The sequence below is a fragment of the Pholis gunnellus genome (assembly GCF_910591455.1).
Source record: "Pholis gunnellus genome assembly, chromosome: 11".
Lineage (NCBI taxonomy): Eukaryota > Metazoa > Chordata > Actinopteri > Perciformes > Pholidae > Pholis > Pholis gunnellus.
Genome location: NC_136538.1, coordinates 8,682,035 through 8,706,538, shown reverse-complemented (window position 1 = coordinate 8,706,538; position 24,504 = coordinate 8,682,035). Strand labels below are relative to the sequence as shown.

At 45.3% G+C, this 24,504-nt stretch overlaps 1 protein-coding gene across 1 annotated transcript in view; it reads left to right on the top strand.

Moving 5' to 3' along the window:
* disc1 (DISC1 scaffold protein) overlaps positions 1-24,504 on the top strand; it is a gene marked incomplete at its 5' end in the record, with an annotated part of 38,140 nt that overhangs the window by 3,015 nt on the left and 10,621 nt on the right. The window contains 9 exons of the mRNA XM_079168884.1: positions 605-1,509; positions 2,787-2,856; positions 4,295-4,451; positions 6,167-6,263; positions 6,447-6,679; positions 9,649-9,703; positions 11,405-11,507; positions 11,686-11,874; positions 18,883-18,943. Of these exons, the coding sequence (XP_079025010.1) occupies positions 605-1,509; positions 2,787-2,856; positions 4,295-4,451; positions 6,167-6,263; positions 6,447-6,679; positions 9,649-9,703; positions 11,405-11,507; positions 11,686-11,874; positions 18,883-18,943 (1,870 nt within the window). The remainder of the gene's footprint in view (positions 1-604; positions 1,510-2,786; positions 2,857-4,294; positions 4,452-6,166; positions 6,264-6,446; positions 6,680-9,648; positions 9,704-11,404; positions 11,508-11,685; positions 11,875-18,882; positions 18,944-24,504) is intronic.

The following is a 24,504-nucleotide window of genomic DNA, read 5'->3' as shown; positions in this document are numbered from 1 at the left end:
AAGCTGCACTAATCAATATCAAATTAATCAAACGACAACATGTACACATGTGGAAGAAGTTGCTTATAGTCACAAACCCAAAGAGAATTCTCCCTGTTCTGCTCTGTATCCACTGGATGTTTAGGCAACAGTTGGCTTATAATTAAGCCTTTTTAAAGCTTGCAGTTGTGTTTGTTTTTTGTTCCAACATGAGTCACATTCATTGAGCTTTACTTCGTTTTGCAAAGACAAACCGATTCAAATGTAACTTCGGGAAGTATTGTTCATGCAGTCCCCTCCTCCGCTGAGAGGCGGGCCTTAACTCAAAATGACAGCGTGGCTTTGGTATTTCCCAACAGCTGGAGCAGAACTCTGGGAACTGTCAGACATCTGCCCAAGTTGTTTGTCACTCAGTTAGCGATGCTAGCTCTGAGGGCAGAGGGGCGGGGAGACAGTCATTTTGGTTCGGTTATATCACGATCAGAACGCTTGGTGGCACATTTAGCGTCACATTTTCCTGATGACACCGTGCATGCACAGCTAATCCTGCCAGGTCTATGAGCTCACTCGTTATCTTCCTCATGACCGTGTTGTCCAGCTTAATGGTTCATCTCTGCATCGACAGGTGGCAGAGCATCAGGGACAGCTGGCAGCTCCGCTCGTAAGAGGTTTCACCGAAGACCGGGGTACATGAGAGGAGAGCAGTCCAGACTACAGAGCACCACTAATGGGCAGGAGGAGGAGGAGGACGAGGAGGAGGAGGAGGAGGAAGGGAGGTCCACTTGCATTCGGAACGGAAAATCCGGACATCACACTGACATCACCGAGGGAAGCAGCGCTCAGAATGAGCAACATCCCGATAAACTCACATGTAGCTCCTGGAAGAGTAAGAGTTTTCTCTGCTCTGTCACCCGTCCTCTTCCTCACGTGGACTACAGGGCCAGTCATGGTGCATCCAGCCACCAGGGTCCGTCCTCTCTGCCTCAGAAGGAACTCAGGTTAAGGCCGAGCCCGGCCGTCCGGTCCTCACAAGAGGACTCCTTTAACTCCAGCTTCAGTTTCATCCGGCAGTCTCTCAACTCCAGCCAGAGGACAGACGCAACCACTGCCACAGCGCCCTGGGAACCAGAACCACTACGTCGGTCAACTGAAGCACTTAGTTCATCTCGGACAAAACCAGCAGCCTTGTCCACTGGGCACAATGTCTCAAAACAGCCAACCCCTGTCCAATCACTGCCCCCCTGCTCTCCAAGCAGCCGGGCGGAGCGAGAGGAGCCGTCATTGGGCGGGAGGTTTTGGCGAGAGTGTCTGGGGGAGTTCACGCCGGACCTGCCTGACAGTGACTCACGGTCTCTGGACAATGAGATCACCTCCTCGCTGTCCGTGGACTCAGACACCGCCTCCGCCTCCTCCGTCACCTCTGGCTACGAGAGCGCCACGCCCGCCTCCGACCACGGCTGGGACAACCTGGTGAAGAAGTACGAGGGCGTGCTGCAGGACTGCCTCCAAAACAACCGCACGCACACCAAGGTGGGCACGGTCGCCTTTATTGCCTTTATGTCAATTCCAATGCAGGTTCAGAATCAAGACTCAAACACCAAGATGTTGTTTTTAAAGGAATACTTTGACATATTGGGAAACACATGTACAGTATTTGCTTTCCTGCCAAAAGTTGGAGGAGATTGATACCTCTCATGGGAGCTCATCTAACTCTCGGCAAGAAACGAAACAAGCGTGTTTGCCAAAATGTCAGACTATTTCTTTAAGACCCAGAACAAAATAGGAAATGTGAATGCTAACACATAGCTTTCTGAGCACCGACAAGATTAACACACATGTAGATCTATCAGCCTACTCTTTACAGTATACTTTGAGGTCATGGGGTCTCATTACAGGAACTTCCTAAGCCTGAAATCCTGTTTTATCTCAGTTTAGGATGACATTTAGGATTTTTGGCATTACAGAAACAGCGAAAAATCTTATTTTAGGAAAGGAATATAGCTATCACAGAACCTTCCTAACTTTGTAAGGTCCTTAAGAGTTTGCCAAGTTAGAAATCCTCGGTTAAGATGGCATAAACCTCGTCCTAACTTCAAAATAACTGCCAAAAATGTCACCAGCGCGGCTGTTGTTTCCGTATAGCAATGACAATAAAGGTAGTGGACAACATAATATGTTGTAATATATATATATATATATATATATATATATATATATATATATATATATATATATATATATATATATATATATATACACATACACACACACTGCCAAGACGGTTAATTTTGAATTGGATCGAAAGCGGAAATTGTTTTGTTTTGGTCCGTGATAGCAAAGCTAGCCTAGCCACTTGTCCATCACGAGTAGCCTATTATATATTATATATTCTAAACATAGAGACAGGCATGACAGGATATACACAGTTACACATTTACAGTTATAGTCAGGATTTCTTAATTGAGGATAGGAGGTCTGAGATATGACAGGACACAGCCAGCAGTTTAGGAATTGCTTCTCTAATAAGAAGATAGCAGTTTGGATATTTTACTGTAATAAAGCCACCGATCCAACCAAATACTTAATGTATAGGAGTTTACATACTAATCAGGTGAAATCCCTTAAACTGCAGTAAGGTCGATGTTTGAAACTTCATATCCAGTCCTAAACTTGCATAGCCGGTGTCACTTTGGAATGATGGTCATTGCACCCACACTACTTTTTTTTTGGCCTGTGGGGAAAGTGCGTTGTCCTCTGGACTGTTGTGTAATCAGTTGCGTCTTCTGTCGGTTGTGTCTGCCTTTCAGATTGAGTCCATGATGTTGAAGCTGCAGAGGCTCCAGCAGAAAGCCATTCTGGATGACGACTATGACGCAGGTGAGCTAAGACTTTCAGTTGAGCCGCTGCTTTAAGAAGCGAGTCGTCTCAGCTACCACGTACTGCAGGTGTGGATGGATTGTAGAGAGCTTCTTCTATTTTCTGACATGTTTTCATGCCTTTTTACCACTCTAATTTTTGATAAAATGATTTTATCCTCTGTGTTTTATTTTATAAAATATAATTTAAAGAGGGACAGAGAGTTGCAGCAGCGTAACATACAGTAACTCTATGGGATTCTCCATTCATTTCGATGTTTCACTGATGTGCCCCCAGTTGTCTTTGTTGGATTTCTTGCTCACTGAATTAATTGTGGATGTTTGATAAAGCACGTGAGGCTGCACATTAGTTAGAGAAATAAATGGTTTGTCGTTTACTGGCTCTGACACACATTTTAAATCAAACGTACTGGAGAGTTTAGCGACTTTTACTGTGATTAATAAAGAAATAAAATCGTAGTTTTATATTTAGATACCTGTTGCTTTGATGATTAGTTTGTCAGTTGAGTTGACGCTGACCTCAGTAGTGTGTTTTTCTGTGTCATAAGCCGAAGGTTTGACCGGTTGGTGCTCACCACATCAATCAGCCAAGTTCAACTAGGACCTGGACATAGTGAAACTACTGAAAGTAGTAAAGAGTCGGCAAAGCTGAAGCAAAATCCACATTTATTTACAAGAAAAACCCGGGGCTTTGTGAACACCGACAGCTTTTGATGTGTTTAACTCTGAAGACTGCGTGGAAAAAATATAATCTGGACTTTATTTTCAATCTGTCTCCAGAAAAAAGTTTGGTCTGAGAAAAGTTTATTTTCTGTCTTCTGACCCATTTCTTGGACCTTGTGACAAGAATAAATGACAACATCTGCTGTAGACCTTGAACTATTTCAGCGGAGTGATTATTTGGGTCAGTGGGTCTTTTCAGGTTTTCAGTTTGCCTTTTGATATCGTGCATCGCTCTCTCTGACCAGTTCTTTTCCACCCCTGTTCACTGCCGTTGCTGTTTTTATGTCGGCAGCGCTCTTTATAAAACGCTGTGAACGAGAAGTAAGACCTGTTGATTACATTCTCTTGCTGATGAACATCTAAATGAAGGATTCTTAAGATTTAAATAACAGCAAACGTGTCTTCTTGGAAAAAAGCAAGCTGAGAATTGTTCAGAAGATTTCTCTCTCTGAGCGCCTTCTAATTAAAGTATAATTTGGTGATTGAATAAGGAGTGACGTGTGTGCAGACGTGTTATTTCAGTGAATGTAGGCTACGTAGACCTTTGTAATCTGGTTTCTGTGAAGTCACAAGTTTCTACATTGACTTACTGCCTTGAACCTAAGTGCTGATAACTGAACTTTTCAGGAAATGTTGCTGCATGTTATTTAGTGTGTGTGTGTGTGTGTGTGTGTGTGTGTGTGTGTGTGTGTGTGTGTGTGTGTTTGTGTTTTCAGCTGAGCGTTTTGGGAAAAAGCTGGAGGAGCTGTGCAGGGAGCGGGGCGCTCTGAAGCTGGGTTTACCCTCGAGACAGCCCAGCGTGGCTCTGTTCCTGGAGCGGCTCAGACGGGTGGTGCACAGCGCCCTCCAGAGGACAGACTGCAGCCAGTGCAGGTCAGTCACACAGCAACGTTAACAGCAACGCATCATTAGTGTACACACAACTCACACTCTGCAAACAAAGAAAATGAACATCATGTTCTGTGGTTACTGTGATGCTAAATCATGAGCCCTTTGATCTGATTTATCAATTTAATATTACAGTCATCATAAGCTACTGTTTTAATATTTAAGTGTATTCTTTTTCCCTTATTGATATTTGGAATCACATGTTTAAGTGAAAAGTCAAGTGAAAGGTTAAAATTGAATTTGAAATTAATTTATCAAAAAAAAAGATTACCTATTTTATTTCAGATTCCAATTAATGACATTATTTATTCATTTTGACAACAATATTTTGCTAATGTTATATTATTAATGACAATCTGATACTATTACATGGTTAACAATATCACAGTGTTGCTTCACAGCCCTACTGGGTTTGTAGACCTGAAGTCAACAGGTTCTTCAGCTCTTGGTGAAATTAGCATTTTGACAGCTTGATGTGGTTAAATGAAGTTCATTAGCTTTGTCCTGTGATCGGGATCTCTCTTTCATTATAATGTTGTAGGACAGAGCAGTTAGGACAGGGTGTTAAAAATAGCTCTTGTGACAGGAAGGAAGTCAGGTGGGGCCTCTCCAGAGGGTATCCTGAACAAATGCAGCAATGCAGTGTTACTGTTTTCCACACATACCGGCATCTCAGAGTTTAAAATGAGAAAAAAAACATGCCGACAGAGATGTAAGGTCATTTCTGTTATATAGCATGTCCTTCCATTCTATAAGAGTGAGAAAAGCAGTAAGACATTGGTTCAAACCAGGGGCCAACCTCCTGTGAAAAATGACTCTACTTCTCACTTGATTTATTATTACCTCAGTAAACATTGTAAATAAGAGTTTATGGTCTCATTTGCAAGTTTACATTCTTCTTAAATATACCATGATGCTCATTTAGCGTAAAATAAACGATGGCTGGTAAAAAAAAAACACCGGTCACTGGTGCAAACAAACTTTTGTGATCATGGCACATTAAATATGAACTAAAACATGGCTGTTCACAATGGGCTGAATGCTCGGCCTGTCGTGTAGCTGCTTGTAGCTTTCTGGAGAACCACTAATGCAAACAATTTCACACTCAACACTGTGCTTCATGGGCACTGAGTTATACTCCTGCCATGACATAGTTACATCAGTCATGGCCACTCAGAGACCAGTGAAATACACTCTTGTTCACGAGAAGAAACACCAGGAGCAGACTTCACCATTAGTCAATGTAGGCAGCTGCCTGTGGCCCCTAAGGGCCCCAAACCGCTACAGATGTATTAAGATGTTTAGATATGAAGTCATTGCAGCCCAAAGTATTTTACAAAAGACCCCTAAAGTACTTACTTCTACGTCAGAGGAAACATTCTACTTCTACATTTACCCGACAGAGGGATGTTAGCGGTTATGTTTCAGATTCAGACGTAACTTACAAAATATTACAATTATAATATGATGAATTATTATTCATAAAGTATCCAGCGTCTCAGCTTTGAAAGCACCACCTTAAACAGACGTTAGGTCAACTTGAGCAGGACTTTTACTGTGGGGGTATAGATAGTTTAATTAAGGGACCAAAAGAAGCCTGAAATGTGAATGAAGGTTCTGAACAAATAGAGATGCCATAATTAGAGATCCCCGTTGCCGAGGCTTTTGTCGTGACTGTGGTTTTTGTGACCGGTTGTCAGGGAGACTGTAGAGCCAGATGCAAGGGAGCGGTCCGACTCACTGCAGGGCCCACTGCAGCGCAGAGATCGCCTGATCCAGGAGAAACGGCTGGTGGAGGTAAATTCAGCTCACATTATGTAGTTAAAGCCTACAAAGGTCATTTCTGCCACTTTGGGCCACGTGCGTGTGTGATAAAATACTGGCAAATACAAAAGAGACGTATAGTCGTGCTCGCATTTGCAGTCTTCTTCTTCTACACCCTGATAATTAACGCAAAGTTCGCAAACAAAACCTGTGCAGGAGGAGATAGAAGAGCTGCAGCGCAGGCTGACGGAGCTGAAGGACCGCAGCCGATGCCTGGAGCAGCAGATCCAGCGGGAGGAGCAGCAGGTGGAGGCCGAGGAGCTGGAGGGCTCCGTGCTGAGGAGCTGCTCCGTGGCCCAGCTCCGCGACATGAGCCGGACCCTGCAGGACCTCGTCGCCTCTGAAAACCGCGCGCAGATCTCCGTCTCTCCTTCGCCCTCGCTGCTCAGGTGGGCGTCACACGTGTGCAGAATATTGTGTCACATCGCACGACAAGTGTACCATCTGACAAAAAAAGAAGAAGTGGCACAGGAGTTGATTTGATTTTTTTCTATGTGAGCAGGTGCATAAAGACATCTTTGCACATATTTATGGCTTTTTGCTGTCCAGAAGGTGTATGTGCCTCGGAGAAAAGCGTGCGAATGCATGTGGAAAAATGTAAATTACAATGTGAGCCTTGGGAATGTTCTGTGAAGAACCATCTTCACACATTACACATTTGCATTTTACACGTTATTGTGATGTTTTTTTTCCCCTCTATTAGTCAGGGGAGTCGGACTTTCAGTGGTTGAGGGTGAACGGTGCCGAACGCCATGACTGGGAAAATCATATGGGCCCCGACTACATGGCCTTTACTCAGAAGTGATCCGATTTGGCTGAAGGTTGCACTTGTAGTATACTTTATAATGAATTGATTGATTTCATTATTATGTTATGCTCTTAATATATACTCTATACAATGTGGATCCTATAGAGTCATAGACGATAAACCTCAAATATGTGCTCACAGTCCAGGTGACAGTTATTTTGACAGTAAATGGCAGAAAACTCTTCTTATCATGCAGTGAGTCGTTCTCACAGTTCCTGCAGTGCTGCCAGTCACCAGGTGGGGCTGCTAGAGAGCTGTGAGAGGGAGTGACACTACAACACTCATCAGTCCATGAATGTTTTCCCTGTATCAAGTCACGTATTCTCTTATCATTAAATGAGCTCGTTTAGAGGACGACGTGTCGGAGCAGATTCTCTATTGCACGAAGTCTTTGCCTCCCAGCTTCGTTCGTCCTCCGACAGAAAAAAGTGGCGCTTTGCATAAATCTGGCAGCGGGACCGTCTTGTCTGGTACCAAGAAAGTACAACCGAGTCAGGAGCACACCGTCATGTTTTCAGCCCAATTAACATCTCAAGTGATAGAAGAGCTTCGACGGTGCAGCTATCGTGTTTTCACGTACAACAAAATAGCCAAAAGTGTGGATGAACACACTCCTAGTGAGTCGCTTTGAACAAAAGCAGCAGCCAAACGAATGTAACGTCATGCAATAATTGTGCAAGACTTTCACGAGGGATGATTTGTTTATCTTCAGGTTCAGAGAGGACGCATCAAGCAGCCTCAACTACTTGTTCTTTATTCCTCGAATCCCCCGTGCCCCTCCATCCTCTTCTCCCACACCTGCTTGAACCTGCTTTGAATTTTAATGGTTTTTCCTCAGATGCAAATGATTACTTTGCATCGTATCCTCTGAAGTTAACAGCTTGCGACGGAGCGCCGTGGAAAGCCTCTCTGTCTTGCCACTCATTAGAAAGACATGTAGATTGTACTTATCGCCTTCTCGGTGGCGTGACCCTCCATCACGGGCATAATTTGATATCTGACGTATTCTCACCCCGACTGGAACGCATTTATTCTCGCGACTGATTGAAATTGCGACCTCAGATTGGATGTTCAGCCGCACATCTCCAGGTGGTGTGCTTTGGGTCATCAGGATGATTGTGTGGCTTGCGGTTCCCTTCCCCAAAATAACACGGGACATTTCTTTCTCACATCAGGATTTATTTCCTTACGGGAATAAAGAAATACTGTCGCTGCATCCCTAAAACAAAAAGAAAGGGTGCAGTTACACTGATGTTCAGAGACAACATTTTACCCTGAACATCAGCTTGAATAGCATGAAAGGGGCTCACTGATCTTTGTGATATGAGACGATTGGGACCATCTCAAGGTGACTGCGTTGTGCATAATGGATTTTATGCTCATTTTGTTTTTTCGTCTACTAATTGATTTATACCTCTGCCGCTGAATAATGTGACCTTGTCCTGTTTGCATGCTTACATACATGCACAGTAATACACATCACTGACATTACCCGCGACAGTCAAAATGTAAAAATAACAATGGAAGCAAACTAAATACTCTAGTTCAGTTTGAAAATGCCAGATTTAAGCTGTTACTAAGAAACAAATGATATCGCAGCCTTGTTTTGAGCTCAGCTGCTTTCCCCCGCTTGCTTCCAAGATATAAACAACTGTCACTAGTATCTCAGTTCCTTATATGACCATTTACATGAACTATATACTGTATATACGGTATATATACTGTATAATATATATACCACTCTCATATCTGTCCATTCAATACAGAACAACAGCCAACAACCGATTGTAAGAATTACAAGATTCACAATCACAATCGTTGCTGTTACACTTGTTGTCTGGACTTTACAACACGGTGTAGTGTGTTCAGTAGTGAGCTTTTGAGGGGCTGGAGGACAGATTTTGGAAGCAGCTTCTTCCCGTTTCCAGCCTTTATGCTAAGCTAAGCTTACTGGCAGCTGGCTTTAGCTTCATAGTTAACGGATATATAGATAGATGAGATATGAGAGTGGTATCAATCGTTTTATCTAACTCTCAGCAAATAAGTGCATTTCCCAAAATATTAAACTGTTCTTTTCATGGATTAGTTGATCGTCTTGATCGTTTGTAAAAAAAAAACTATTTAAGCAAAAATGACTAAAATCACTGGTTAGAGTTTTGGTTCCAAATGTGAAATATAATAATACAGGCCTTATGCGTTCATGTTTGCACACATCAGTCTAAATCCACTTTACTAGGCAGTGTGTAAACCTCTTGTTCTGGTTGTGGCGACCAGTACTTACCAGTGAATGATTAGTTCCTCCTGTTTTGCTCTTATCGATTGGACCAGATGTTTAAGGACGTTCCTGCATAAGAGTTATAAACGATTCAGTCACTCTCTTGATAGTTAAAAACCCCTCTGCCCCTTAGCAGCCCGATGAGTAGATCAGAGTAGCCTGGTGGACTTTTAACCCCGTCATTGATATCCATCGCTGTCACTCGAAGCACCCAAAAGAAAGAGAACAACTTCTAGTACTGCACTGTAACCTCCTTCCTTTTCTTTTTGCTGCAGACTCCAGGAGCAGGAGCGGGCATTGAACCTGTCCATCAAGGAAGCCACTGCTAAAGTAAGCCACTGCTCCTCTGACCCATTTAGCCCAAAACAGCTCAGCCTGCCCTCAGCATGCCAGCAATGACTGAATGTGTGTGAATATCTAATGAGTAGGAAGTCAAACTGGAGAGCATGTCCTGTGGGCCAGCGTCAATGTATTAAATATGCAGACCAAATGTCAGTGTCTGTATTCACGTGCAGGGTACTGTCCATGAGAGTAATTCAAAACTGCCCTTTAAAAATCCAGTGTTTATGATGAGAAATAAGAACCTGAATTGGTGCTTTAGTTAGTGATTTGGTTGTAGTGGTTTTTCATTTAGCTTTTCAGCAGCCCTTGGACAGATAGCACACATACATCTATGAGTGTGAAACATCTGTTGGGTTAGCATGGCTTTGTTGTCTTTTCTTCTATGCGTGTCAGACTGTCAGTGGTGTATTCCTGTGTGTGTGTGTGTGTGTGTGTGTGTGTGTGTGTGTGTGTGTGTGTGTGTGGCTTTGCATGTTTCCCCCTTTGTATGTGATGTGTCTCTGGAGTTCCCTTTTTGCTTCTGAAGGGTTTGCGTTCCCCTCTCACTGATCTCTGTACATAGATCTCTGCAGCTGGAAAAAAAAAGCCAGAAGCAGCAGAAATCTGTAAGAAGTGGCGGTTTAAGGAAAGAGGGAGACAGGCAGTGGATGGGGGGAGCCATCATCGTACGGCTGGTCGACACTTCAATTGCACCTCAAAGGAATATGTGGGCTTTCCACAAGGACACACTTTTACCTCAATCACAAGATTGTCCATTGTTAAGTTGAAATTAAAAAGTTTTGTTCCTAAATGAGTTAGCCACCATGTGGAAAATGGCACACCCGCTGTGACAAAATGATTGCCGGCATGAAAGTAACTTTCACTTTCTCTCTTGACTTTTTCGAGACTGACGAACGGCCTGATGTTTTGAAATTAAATCACCGATGTCAAAAAATGTCTACAATTTAAAAGGCACTCTAGAGCAGTTTCCGGTTCATGTAATGCATGAAATAAAATTATGCAAGCCTGTTTTCTGTATTTCTGTGGGAAGAGAACTCCCGGGAGACGTTCTGCCTCAGAAATACCAACCTATTTGACAGCCTTTTCAAAGTGTTGCACAAAAACGCGTTAGATTCAAGAAGAAAATGCGTCAGAAAATCCGGCTCCGCGTCCCTTTGAGTGGTTGAGAATAGTTCATCAAAAGAAGGAGACGCATCGTGGTTATTGTATCCGGCTGTTCCTCAAAGTGAACACACTGGAAAGAAGAGAGGTTTAAAGGGCAGAGCGAGGGCAGATGAGGGGCCAGACAGGCGGTATCTGAAGCCATCAACTCCTCTGTGGATACAGCAGAGCTAAGGCCCGTGACATTCAGGGCCTCTTTTCCTCCCTGACATTCTAATGGCATCTTTTATGGAGATTTCATATTTCCCTGTCCGTCCACGTGAAAGGAAAGGCATTCTCTTTTCTCTTCTAAAGGTTATAGACGAGGTAACAGCTCCGCGTTGACGCTCGGCTGTGTATTCAAAGCGGGGCGAGCACAGAGGGACGGAAATGAATCCGTACGGTCTTGTAAGAATGAGTGTCAGAAAGAGAATGAAAGCGGAATTGGAAATGAGCTCTGCATCCTGTGGGATCCATGTGACTGCAAAGGTTTTGTTAGTTACCCCCCTCCCCCCCTCCTCAGCCTCTTCTTGTCCTTCTTCTCCCCAGGTGGTCATGAGTCAGAGGCTTGGCAGCAGCCTGAGGAGGAAAGTCAGCGAGACTGAAACTCAGCTTTTGGCGCTGCATGAAGCCAAACTGGCAGCCATCTCGGGTAACTCTCCGCTACAACCACACCCCAGTTCTACCCTTCCCCACATTTCACGTCTTCTATTTACCTCATTTGCTTGGATCGCCCACCATTCGCTTCACCTAATTACGCCATTAATGATCGAGGCGCTCATTAATGGGCGGTGCAGGCCTTAATGTCTTCCTGTGGTGCACCGGTGCAGGTAATGACTTCGGCAGTGCCAAGGAGCTGAGGGCCGAGATGAAGGCGGTGTACTTGGAGCGCGACCGGCTGGACGCTCTGGCCAAGAGGCTGCACAGCCTCAGCTCGGGGAGCAGCCAGGAGCTGGGCCGGATGAAGGAGCAGCGGCAGCAGCTCAGGGAGGAGCTGGAGCAGAGGGAGGCGCAGCACGGTGAGTCCACATCAAGAAAAGGAGAGACTACGCGATCCCATTATCTTTATGACTGGAGTGTTTTCTATTTCTTCTTACTAGGGAACAGTAATATAGACAGAAACGAGCGGTGTGGAGTATTGCCATTTATGGGGCAATCAATTATTGATCTTTGCCCCCTTTAAACCTGCGTTAGCAGGTTCTTTCGGCCCCCCGTGGGCATTGTAAACAAGCTGTAAACGCAACACTGACATAATACAAGTTGATGCGGCTATGACGGCGTGAACAAACCACTGCCAAAAACCGACTCTACTTTTAGCTCTGTTTTTGGTCGGCTGAGGAAAAAAAAACATGAAACTAGAAAAGGTGCACTCAGTTGAGTGCAGATCTCCACCAGGTGTGTCTGCAATGACCACAGCTGTATTGTGTGAATTAATAGATCTGAATAGATGCAGGAAATCAACTCAACTTGTGTCAGTCATTGGCTGAGTTGTGGTCAGGTACAACAGTGTGTGTGCTGGTAGTTTCGGTAGCGAGTGAGTCCCCCCCCCCCCCCACTGTGGTGACTCACTCGCTGCCTCGCTTACGGACACACGCACACACGACCGATCCCATCATCCTCCTGGCGGGGTCGGTAAAATAAAATGCGCCATTAGCAAAACGAACACACGACAAACGTTTTCTTGCCCACTGCGACTGCAAAGCGCTTGTTGTATTTCTGAAAGGTGCCTCTCATTGTCTTTGAATACACCTTTTAACCATCAATTCCAATGTGCATCATGAGAGCTTTTTAGGAAGAGAAGTCCTCTCTTGATGTCGCTCCACGCTGGGAGGACATCAATGGACGACGACTTCTCTCCCAAATGAAGGGGAAGTGATCTGCTGTCAGCGGGGAGTCGGCATCAAATGAGTTACCAGCAGGACTGGCAGTTGTTGAGAGGAAGGGGAGGGGTGGGGGGTGTGTGTGTGTGTGTGTTTGTGTGTGTGTGTGTGTGTGTGCGCAGGAAGAGCTTTAGATTGTGCGAAGTAGCCAATTACCTCCAAGCTACTCAGTGCAGACATGATGTATAAGCGCTCGCACACTCTCCAACGAGAGGAGATCTGAAATGCTGCTTACAGAAAGGGCTCACTTTTTTTTAGAGGAGGGGTTGGGTAGATTGGTTTGGCCTCCTGGCACTGGCGGAGACATAAATGGACTTTGACAGCACCACCTGCAGTGCTACTTTCTCAACTCCATCAGTCACAGAGGGATTTCTAAAGATTTCAAAAGAAAAAAAGAAGGTCACTTTGCTTTCTGAGGTGCTGAGATGTGAACGCAGAGAGCGAAGGGGAAGTGACGAGGCCAGAACGGGTAGCGAAAGACCAGAGACCGGAGCCCTGGATCAGGCTCCTGCTGCAACCCCAAGGTGTGCAATCAGCCATTTAGCAAACACGCTGTTAAGGCCTGTGGCTGCAGAGTTACCATTTGTGACGACCCATTGTCTTGTCTTGAATGCACCCTCTGCCGGCACTAGGGGGCAGCCTTTCATTGTTGCAGCCAGGCAGAGTTGAATCAAGTTTTTATGGAGGTGTTTTTGTTCACATTGAAAGGTCTATGATTTGATATAAATGTACGAGGAACCAAATCCTTTTACTTGCAAATTACGTTTCCTTTCACCTTTGTGCATGAAACTCAGTCACCTGTCTGACTTCTGTTGCTGAAATACACTCCTGAACACCTTGACTTGCTAAACAGCCGGGGACCGCATTAATCTCTCCCCCGACAGCCTACCAAAGACACGTTCAAGTTCACCTCGGTATCCTAAATATGCAGCGTGCCTCACACAGAACAACGCAGCTCCCAGGGACATCGAGGCTGGGAAACCGGCGACATGCGAACGCTCGGGCTGAACAAAGGAGCGGGGAATCAGGTGGGGAACGCGTCACAAATGTGGGAAGAGAGGGCAAGTTAATGATCGCTTGTGCGGCTTGCTCAAATGCTCAAGTGGGCGCACGCAATATGGCATCAGGCGCAATCTCACAATGCGTTGCTGACACCAAGCAAAGGGCTCATTAAACTGTCATCCTATTTGGTAATAAGGGGCTGGCGCGTGCTATCTGGAAACTGATAGCCCACAAACAGCACATTAGCATTTCTTCAGCTGGGGGGGGTTAGAAATTATAGTGTGCTTCAAGTCAAGATGGCCGTTCTTTTGGTTTCTGAGGCATTTCTAGCACATCCTTATCGACACTAGTGTCATCTTATAACAATACGTCTTCTTGAAAAGGCCTATTGTCATTGCATGAGCTCTAAAGCAGCACATAGATAAATGGACCAGATCCATGCACATGCATTCACTTAAACTCCACAGCTTCAGCTTGTTGAGCGTCTCCGCCCAGCGTACTCTGTGGTGTGTGTGTTTTTTTGTTTTTTTTTGGCCTGGGAGCCATTACGTCCCTAATTGCCATTGGCGCGGGTGCTGATGAATACCAAACCCATTATAGCCGGAGGTTTGATTCCCTGCTGAGAGTATAATTTTGCCCCCAAGAGAGATCTGGAGTGAGACTAAATTTACAAATAAATAATTGAAGAGCTGAATAACATGAGTAAATGACCCCCAGGGGTGAGGACATTCAAACAGGGAGCCGGTGTCAGAGTGTGTTCCTCTTGAAGTATTCTGTCAATGCTTATTTAATGCTATTGTTAGTAGCCAGGTGGTGCATCCTCCGCATGGCTCCACTAGGACACATTTAATTAGGGTTTTTGTTTTTTGTCGTCTTTTGCTGCACCTCTCCGCCATCTATTCTTTCTTTATCCAGCTCCCGCTCCAGTGTCCCCTGCAGTGCATTGTGGCTCTTGGTAGGATTTGGGCCAAAACTTGACCGTGCATACGGGTCCAGCACCTGAAGTGTACATCAAAACACTGTCTCTCTGTGTTATTAAACAAATGCAATTTCCTCTTAATGGAGTGCCAATAGTAAAGGCGAGGACATACATGATTTATTCATGACCCTGTCTCTTTCAGGGTGCTTCAGTCGAGAACATGATGGAACATACGACAGCTCTTCTCCTAAAGAGTGTCTGAATGATTGAGAGCGGAGTCGTGGTTAAGTGGACCCGGGAGAATGTTTCCTGGTTTTTGTCTCTGAAGTTTTGGCAGAATTCATTTATTTTTCCTGTGATTCAGTGGAGGAATCGCTCCATCGCGAGTTTCATAGCGTCCATACCCATCAGAATTACTACAATAGCTCCCACGACCATTTCTGTTCCACACGACTTAAAAAAGGAGGTCGAGTTTCATAATGTTGGTAACAAAGTGAAGCGGTTTGTTTTCAGCCAAGCTAGCAGCATGTCAGTCCACCGCTTTGGTCCACAATGAAATAGCTAAACAGCTGCTGAATGGATTATCATTTGACTTTCCATCTGGTGCCATCACTTGGTGGTCAAATAATGCTTTGGTTTATGACCAAGTATAGCTGCAAAACTAATGACAATCCCATCACCCTCAGCTGTACTTTGTGTTTTAGTGCTCATTACAAATGCTAGCATGCTAACACACTAAACTAAGATGGTAAACGTGGTGAACATTAATCCTGCTGTTCTCATTGTGAGCATGTTAGCATGCTAACGTTAGCGTTTAGTTTAAAGCACCACTCAGTGTGTCTGAGTACAGCCTCACAGAGCAGCTAGCAGGGCTAGTTGAGACAAATTCAGAAATGTTTTTGTGGAAAATGTATTAGCCCAGTGCTAATGGAGTTTCTCAAAGGATGCAGAGGAAATAATAAGATGCCAGTTTAATGGAGCAGGTGAGCTGTTGAGATAGTGTTTTAGAGCTTTTATGGCCGCGCATTTTGAGAGAGTTCCTCTTTCTTGGGCGTTTTAGTGCTTCCCAGATTCAGCCATCAGAAAAATGTATTTGTTTTCCAGCCCACAGCAAAGTAAGTTTAGAGTCTCCTCTGATCAAACCCAATTTACTGAGTTTGACTTGAGTTATATTGACAGTGAGCATGTCTAACATTTTAATCAGAGTAATTCAGTAGAAAAACCCAAGCATAGGTTTTATACACACACTTTTTTTGTCAAATGATTCCTTTTCTTTGTGCTACGCCATGCCAGCTGCAATCTGTGCGCTGCTATGCTTTGTGATCCCACAGCCTTAAAGCATCATGGGTTATTGAGTGTCTGTCTGAGATATCAGCCTGTCCCCCCTTCCTTCATCAGCTGTGCCGCTTGGCTCGCCGTTGCGTTCGCATACACCCCCATGCAATGCGAGTGTCTGCATATGCTGACTGTGTGTTTGTGTTACCTGCAGTGCCGCTGCACTCAAACAGCCCGAGCCGAGCTTAAACACATTAATCACAGTCGGTGCCTTCAACTCGATTACAAAGACACACAATTTCTCCTCCGCCTTATTATGCGCAGGCTTTTGTGACACGCACATCGGCGGTGCCGTGTTAGCGCGGAGCCGCCTCTCGTTTGTTTGACGACGCGAAGGCCTCACAGATGTTGGTGGCTTTTATTGTTACAAGGCAATGAAGAAATGACTGCATTATTCACTTTCAATTACAGAGCTGTTCAGATGCTCATAATGCAGCAACGAACGCAGCCACCTTGCCATCGTTAACCTCCGCAGGCTCATTAAAGGCCGTAACTTCGTCATCGAGAGTTGTGCATCACTGTGCGATGTGTCTGCTCCATTTGCTTTGTCCGTCTGCTGATTGTTATCATTTTTTTTTAATCAACTTTACATCTATTTAGCTAAAGTCATTATTTCTTCATTAGAATAACGAACGAGTATTTTGACCTATATCAAGCAAGTTCTTTTTTTCTTCTTCTTCTCCTAACCCCCAGTAACACTTCTCCTCATCTTTCAATAGTGTCTCTGTTCTGTTTGTGTTATGAATGAATGGCCTCTTCGATTTTGGCCGAGGTCCTTGGCAGCAATCCCCGATGTTTAGCGCCCGCTGAGATCACTGGTGTTAGAGGGGACGCTGAGCTCATGAATCTTTCCAGTGCCGGCTCTGTGATCGCCTTTGTGAGGTTCCTCCGACACCAAATATACTGCCGCACGTGTTGGGGGACTAACAGACTGTCTCTCTTCTTTATGGGCTTTTTAGTGCAGATTTTATTCGCATGGCCTGCCAACGACAGCAGCCTCCCGCAGACTTACAGGAAGTGGCAATATCACCCAGTGCTCTGGTTCCACTCAGCGCAGGAGGAGGCTCTGCCGCTTGATGTCTTGTCCCGTTCTGTAAAGAAAAGATTATTTTCATCTGTCACGCCCGGAGAGGCTCACTAGTTTTTGCCACCGGTTGGCATGGCGACAGGATGGCACGCTGCCTCTCGGCATTAGCATAGAAATAAACACTAAGTTAGCAGTTAATACACTCCCGTCTTCATCTGCCTTTTTGTATCGACTGTTTCTCCTCCTCACGGTGTATTGTTTCTAAATCTGGCTCTTGCTCTTGTTCCAGCCGTATAGCCTACTTAGTCATCGCACATCTGTACGTGCTCCACGCCCTGTGCCATCCCAAGTCAGGCCTAATGCCCCCATGTATTATTCAACGGCTATCTCCTTGCACGCTGCCTAACGGGGCCGGCATGAATGGAAGTTGACATGGGAGACTCTGTCAGGTGGGATAGGATCTCGCATAGCAATTAGAGGGGTGGTAAGTGAGCTGTCTGGTCCGCGTACACCAGATCTGCCTACCAGATATGTGATAGCCACGCCAGAGGCATCCCTCTTCCCTCTGATTGAGCAGAGGTGTCTGTGTGTGTGTGTATGTGTGTGTGTGTGTGTCACAGCCACTTAGTCTGAGACTTCTTCCTTTCCTCCCCGCTGTGCTTGTCTCATCCTGGAGCTGATGCTGTCTAATAACCACCATCAAGACGATGATACAAATTATATTTCAAACCTCAGAGTGGTTCAGAACAGCCAATTAGGTAACTTTCTCTCTGTGTGAGCAAGCTAAGTGGCAATGCAATACAGTAGCTTCCAACCATTGTTGCCTTTTTCTTTTTTTTCCTTAAAATGAAACAGTCTACTTGGGACTTCATCATGTTTTTTTAATGGGTATGTACTGTGTTATTGTCTCCATTCGGCATTTTGGGAAATATGTTTATTTGCTTTTTTGCCAAGAGCTGCCACATTATTGTTTTACGTCGGCTGCAACAGCAACGTCAAAGACACACATGTCTCTGGTGTGAGAGTCAAGTTCTGTTGTGAAGTCGACATAAAGCTTGCAAATTGTCACAACTGCAAGTTCCAAATAATCTGCAAAAATCTGAATAGGCCGTCCAAATTGCAGTCAGTGCATCTCTAGTGCAGACATCACCAGAGTGTGGGAAAGCACGGAACGTGGTTTAGTGAGCCGCACAGATGCTGGGATGGACAGATCCATGAGTGGGGAGGAGGAGGGTTGTATTGAACATTATAGCTTGTGTGTGCACACATATATATGGGGCGCAATTTGATATAAGTGCATCCTATTGTGTTCAAAGACCTGCTGCTGCTGCTGCGGCAGGGGCGGGGGGGGGGGGGCATATTCTCATGTTTCATACATGAGCTCATTAGCGGCGCTCAGCTTGCCCTCCTCTCCATCCTGACTAACACTCAGCCAGCCTGCGTCTGCCTCCTCAGGCACAGCTCGCTGCTGGCAGAAGGGCACAGGAAGCAACGTAAGCCATCCCTCCAACTTCATGCCCCACGGAAAGGCTGGCACCGTATGCGGACCTATCCATGCCACGTTCGAATCCCCTTTAATCCTCAGGCCGTCTCCACTATGATCCCCTCTTAGAGCAGCGAGAATCATCTTTCCTCAACTGCGAGTTTGTCTTAAGAGAGAGCCAGCTGGGCCTTTGTGCTGAACTGTACTGTTGCAGTTTCCCAGGCCATCACCAGCTGTGATGACTGCTACCATGTATATATGTATGTAGCTTTATCTATTTTATCTAATGATAAGTCAGCTTTTTAATTGTATAAAAGCTGTGATTTGTTGCTAGGATACCCCATCATGGCCAATGTTCTCTCTGCTTTTCTCTCCGTATAGAAAGCCGGCTCAAAGAGAACACTACCAAGTACATCAAGACATTGGAGGACAGATTGCACAGGTAAGAGTGCTTTGTGCCGTCGCTCTCTTTTCAGTACAGAAATGATGAAGACTCAAATAAGGAGTAAAAATACCAAAAACAGAGAGACATAAAAAGAGCAACAGCCTCCAAGGAATTTCCTCTCACCTTTGTCGTCCTCTAAGCAGAGCACCGTCTCCCAAATACATCGCCTCACCCGCCTCATCATGCACTCACACCTTTTTTCTCATGCCGCCGTCTCCCAGAGCTCCGTTCTCACATTGCTCTCCATCTCTCACCTGCGCAATTTGCCTTCCTCCGCCTTCACATCCTCACATTTTTTCTATACGCTTTATTTTCCACCTCTACATCAGCTCAGTTGCCACATTTACCCTCCTCTGTATAAACCACTTCAGACAAAATAGCTTTTGCTGTCCGTTCTGTCGACTCTATCTGCGTCTCCGGGGTAAATAACGGAGGACAGGTCTGTTGCGTTGAGGGCGGCCGCCCAGCCCACCTGACAGTTGCACAACAGGACTGTGATGCGCCGAGTGGCTGACTCTTCCGAGCAGAGGGTGTGGAACCCATACAAGTGCCTACACCATACGCGCGTTTGTGCTTCCTTATGGAGATCGGAGCCGTTTAGCTCGTCTCCATCGACACAGGCAGCACCGAGCAGCTGCAGTGCGATCGGCATCTTCTTCTGCAGACTTTTGGAGCCATTCATGTTTCACAGATGGATGAATAGAGCTGGTAAAGTTGTTGTGTACACCATATATGAGCTGTGCCTTCTACTTTCTACTCGCTTCAGAGGAAGGAGGGTTAGGTCCACCGCGGCCTGCTTTGTGTCTGCTTGACCCATGTCTTTGTGTGTGGAGTGTGAGAGCTTTTTCGCGTTGCATCGTCGGAGAGGGAGGATCAAGTCTTTGGACGGACGCCAGGAGTCACGTCACACACGGCACGGCTGTTTGTTGTGGAGGGATGCGGCTCTGCGTGGTCAAGGAGCAACATGGCTCTGATCTCAGTGCCCAGCGGGGGAGCGAGGCCGGGGAACTGTTCTGTCAATAGGGCAGATGGCCGCTTTGTGTTCTTTTTAGAGTGGTTTGAGAGTACCTGTCTGTGTTATGTATCTCGTGTGACAAAAACAACCTGGCAATACTAGCTGGCTTACTGGAATAGGAATGTGACGGGTCACTTTACCAAATGTGCAGCCTATATACACACAGTATATACACACCAAGACAAAGCAGGCCTCCAACATAGAAACTGCACAAAAGTTATCACCTGGATCCTACAATTCCCATAATGCAACTCAATAGCGTAATTTGTTAGACCCATACGTAGCAAATGTCCTTCAAACACCTTTTAATAATTATCAAAATATCTATTTCATTGAAAAATATTTTATAATATAAGCTCCATTTATTCTCCCTTGAGGTGAACTTTTGAGATTTTGAATCCAGAAAGCCTTCAGTTTAATTTCAGTCCCAGACTACCAATATCAATAAAACAATAGTACATAATTGAATGCTTGGCCTCCAGAACAGTCTGGCTACTGAGTGCTTTATATCTGGCCTTTTAATAGAGCTCTTATACGCAGCTCACATGCATCTAATCCCATCACTATTGAAATAAATGAAATCACATTAGAGGACACCTTCTTGGGTATTGGGAACCGTAAACTAATTTTCCTGCTCATCACATTCTATATTAATTTATTGGCCCACCAGCTTTGGATCGGCTTCCATAACCAGAGGCGGTCCAGATCAAATCACAAGGGCAGCTTTGCCTTCAGGCGAGGACCAGTAGCTTCCTCCTGCTCCGGTTTGGCACAGTGACACATATTCGGCTTGATTGAACGGGCAATTGTCCCCACATGAGCATATACACACACACACACACACACACATGCACTTAGATACACACATGCAGCCTTCCTGCACTGTAAATTTCATCAGTCAGCTCTAATGTACATTACTGTTGATGGAGTGCGGTGGTGATGGGAGGTGAGGTGAGGGGAGGAGGAGGAGGAGGAGGAGAGAGAGGCAGATTAGTACTGGTGAGATGTCTGGTCTCCGTGGAGACGGGAGGTGTTGAAAAAACCAATTATCTCTTCCTCGCTAAAGACTAGAACAGGATGTTAGAGCAGCGCAGATGCTGTAAGTGTGTCACCAGAACAAAAAAACATTTTTTATTCAGATTAGCAGCAGTGCACAGTTGTTTAATACATTATGTAGATGTTTCATTAGGAAATGCCTCTCAAATATTTCCCACATTAATGCATTCTTCTGTTAAGATTTGGATGTCGTTTATCAGGCTTAATGGCTACAATGCAACTGGTGTAGAAGTCATTAAAATACTAAGACAAGACATGTTCTCTTAGTTAAACGCGAGGACTTGCCGAGAGTCTAAGCAGGGAGTGAAACAAAGACCCCCTCTATTATTACTTTTAATGTACACAATGGTGAACCTATAAGACAAATGTAAAGTGTTTGTAACAAAGGGACCTTGGTCCCCAGACATCAAGCCAGCCACCTTCCAAACCGTTCACTTCACCACCACACCTCGTCCCCTTTGCATTTCACCATATTATTAGCACCTCTTCTCATGCTGGTGTTATTTGAGATGTTGCTGCATGATTAAGGTGAAAACATTACCGTCTCCTATTTGCTATTTGGGGGGGGGGATCCTAAATATCAGAAGCGCTGACATGAGACTACAGCATTCGTTTTGTTTTGTTCAGGAGAATAATTTCTCGGGGAAATGGCTGATCGTTTTGATAGCTTAAGAACTCCAGCTGTGACTGGAGATAGGGACTGTTTTTCACAGTCATTGGTATTCATGTGTGAGTGGCGAGGATGCGGCTGAGCATATGAACCTGATGCTGCGTGGAGTTCAGAACATTGGCCAGACAGTGTGTGAGCCCGCTTTGTGCATTTTCACTCCGCAGAGGTCTAACTGAACTTGCTGGTCCCCAGCTGGACCAGACCGGCCGCTCCTTCCTTCAGCAGTTATTTTTATAATCCTTACTGTGCCTGTGTGCACGTAATGCCTGGAGGAGAAAGAGCAGTCCTGTCAGTCAGCAGTCCCACAGGAAGAATGGGGGGGGGGGGGGGCTGAGAGACTGTGCCTGTCTGTCTCTTCTTCTTATTACGGGGCCATCAGGGGAGCAGCTCACCCACACCCTGCCACTGTCAGATGGCAGGCCGAGTGACCGCCACCAATTAACCCCCGGGGCGACGGAGTTCACAGCGACGGGCACCAGGAGGCCGGCATCACAGGGGTGCTTAGGAGCTGACTTGTTGTCTGCGTCCTCAGTACACAGAACTCTCGTGCGAGTGACTTGTAATGAATTGCGGTCTCCCTTTGACGAGGAGCGCTCCTGATGGATGAGGCCGGCTTTGACATTTTTTGGGAGGAATTGTACAAAAGCTGAATCCACCCACAGAGAATGATTTATGGGTTTTGTGTGCAAGTTAACACGTGTGCACACCCAGATCCGCGTGTGTGTGTCCCTCTCCACTTCAGAAGAGACAACTAACAATGGCACGGCTCACTGCCGCTAAAGCGGCATTCAGAAGCGGCTGCGTTGAGTAGCGAATTGGCGAGGGCAGGGGGGGGGCCGGGCAGAGCAATTTTTCTATTGTCTGGGTGCCAAATGAAGGTTAGAGAACGTCGGAGAGGCGTGCGTTGGTTGGCAGGGTACAGAGGTTGGCAGCCTTTTCAGGCAGGAGATGGGCTGGAAAACAAGTGGCATTCAATTTCTTTTTTCAGGGGGCCTCATCACGGAGAGAGAGAGAGAGAGAGAGAGAGAGAGAGAGAGAGAGAGAGAGAGTGGAGGGAACAGAGGGAGAGATTAAACAATATTGTCTGGGTGCATTTTGCCTTTGAGTTTGTTTACGTATGATGGCGATTGAGCAATTTCTCACTTCTTAACTGCGCAGCAAGGAGGCACTCTAGTAAAAATGCTGAATATATTACAGGGCGGGTATGTAAATAAATGTGCTTCGGGTATGAAATGTGTTGCATCTCTTACTGTATGTATAAAACCCACATCTTTGTCCTTTTAGTTAGTTTCTTTTACACAAGGGGGATTCCTGGAAACAAGGGTGTTGTTATTAAAAACAGAGAAATATTTATGCTCTTTATTTTGGATCTTTGTGCGTTTCTTAAAACCATATGAAAAAGGTAGAATTTCTGACACGATCAATGGATTTGGTTCCTAAAATGTCACCTGAGACCACAATTATTTGGGAATGATTTGTTCGCTAAAGGTCACTGAAAGAATAAGGGGAATAAATATCAATATTTGAAAAAGGTCAGAGGTCTCAAATGTGAGCCGGTGGAGGAGTATTTCATGTGGAAGGAAAGCCTAAAAAGACGTGCTTATAATTCAATACCAACACTCTCACATCCTGAGACGCACACATGTATCAGATAGCATGAAGTGCCTGGGGTAACTCTTTATCAGTCAGTTACCTGCTTCCACACAGTGACCAGCTTCACCTAAATAACGCCACGATGAACAGAGAACTCCGCCGGTCATTGACCGTGTTGCTCATTCTCTGAATGATAGATCCAGTCAGCTCCTCTGTTTTTGCACTGGGACCTTCAGTCTGGGACCTTACAAGGGTCAGGGGCGAGGGAGAGTGAAAACAGGATGACGGATGGGAACTCACTGAGTAGATAAACAAAACGCAATCTCCTTGTCCTCCTCCTGAACTCCTGCTCGGTGACCCCAGCCGAGATGAACACAACCGGGCTCTGTCTTCTGTCTCAGCTGCAGCTCTTTGAAGAAAAGGGCAGCGCACGAGGAGGCCATTCGCTCTCATTACATTTTGTCAATGGAATTACGAGCTTTGAATGATTCAAACACCCCCCCTCATTTCTTTGTCAGTGCTCTATTATAGAGATGTTATTAAAGATGTCCTTTACTGTGCCTTTACGACAGTTATCATGCAGCCGTTCTCAGTCGTGACAGGCATACTGTACCTCAGTGTATTTTCTTTGTATGTGTTGTACTGACATTGTCATCATGACATCTACTTTCTTTCACAGCATACTATATGTTTAGCATCTTATTGCCTTATGAATGTCAATCAGTACCGCTCTCTGTTAGCCTAGTTTAGCAAAAAAAGGAGCAAATATGCGGATCTAGAGCAGCAGCAGGCGCTTGTGTCTCTCTTTAGTGAAACGAACACACCTATCAACACCTCTAAAAGGTCTCAAATCAGCACGTTACATGTCGTTTCAGTTACTGCCTGCTCGGGTCTCCTTTATAGCCGTTGTGCACTCCTGTAGGAGGCGCACGCCGCTTCCCACGCAAAAGTTGTGATTAATAAAAACTTGACGGGAGAATGCGCACCTGAAACTCTGATCCATGCGGACGCACATTATAGAGACGGGAATTTTGCAACACAGATGGTGAGGTGGTGAATTGAACCCGGTTGCAGAATGATGCTTCTCACACGTTTAATAAAAAATACGGATCACGCGTAACATTTCGATCCACTTTGTTACAAACATTCAAACCAGCAGTGTTAATGAGCCATAACTATTCTATAAGCACCTTTCAATTGTAAAAAAACAAGTCAAAGAGTGCA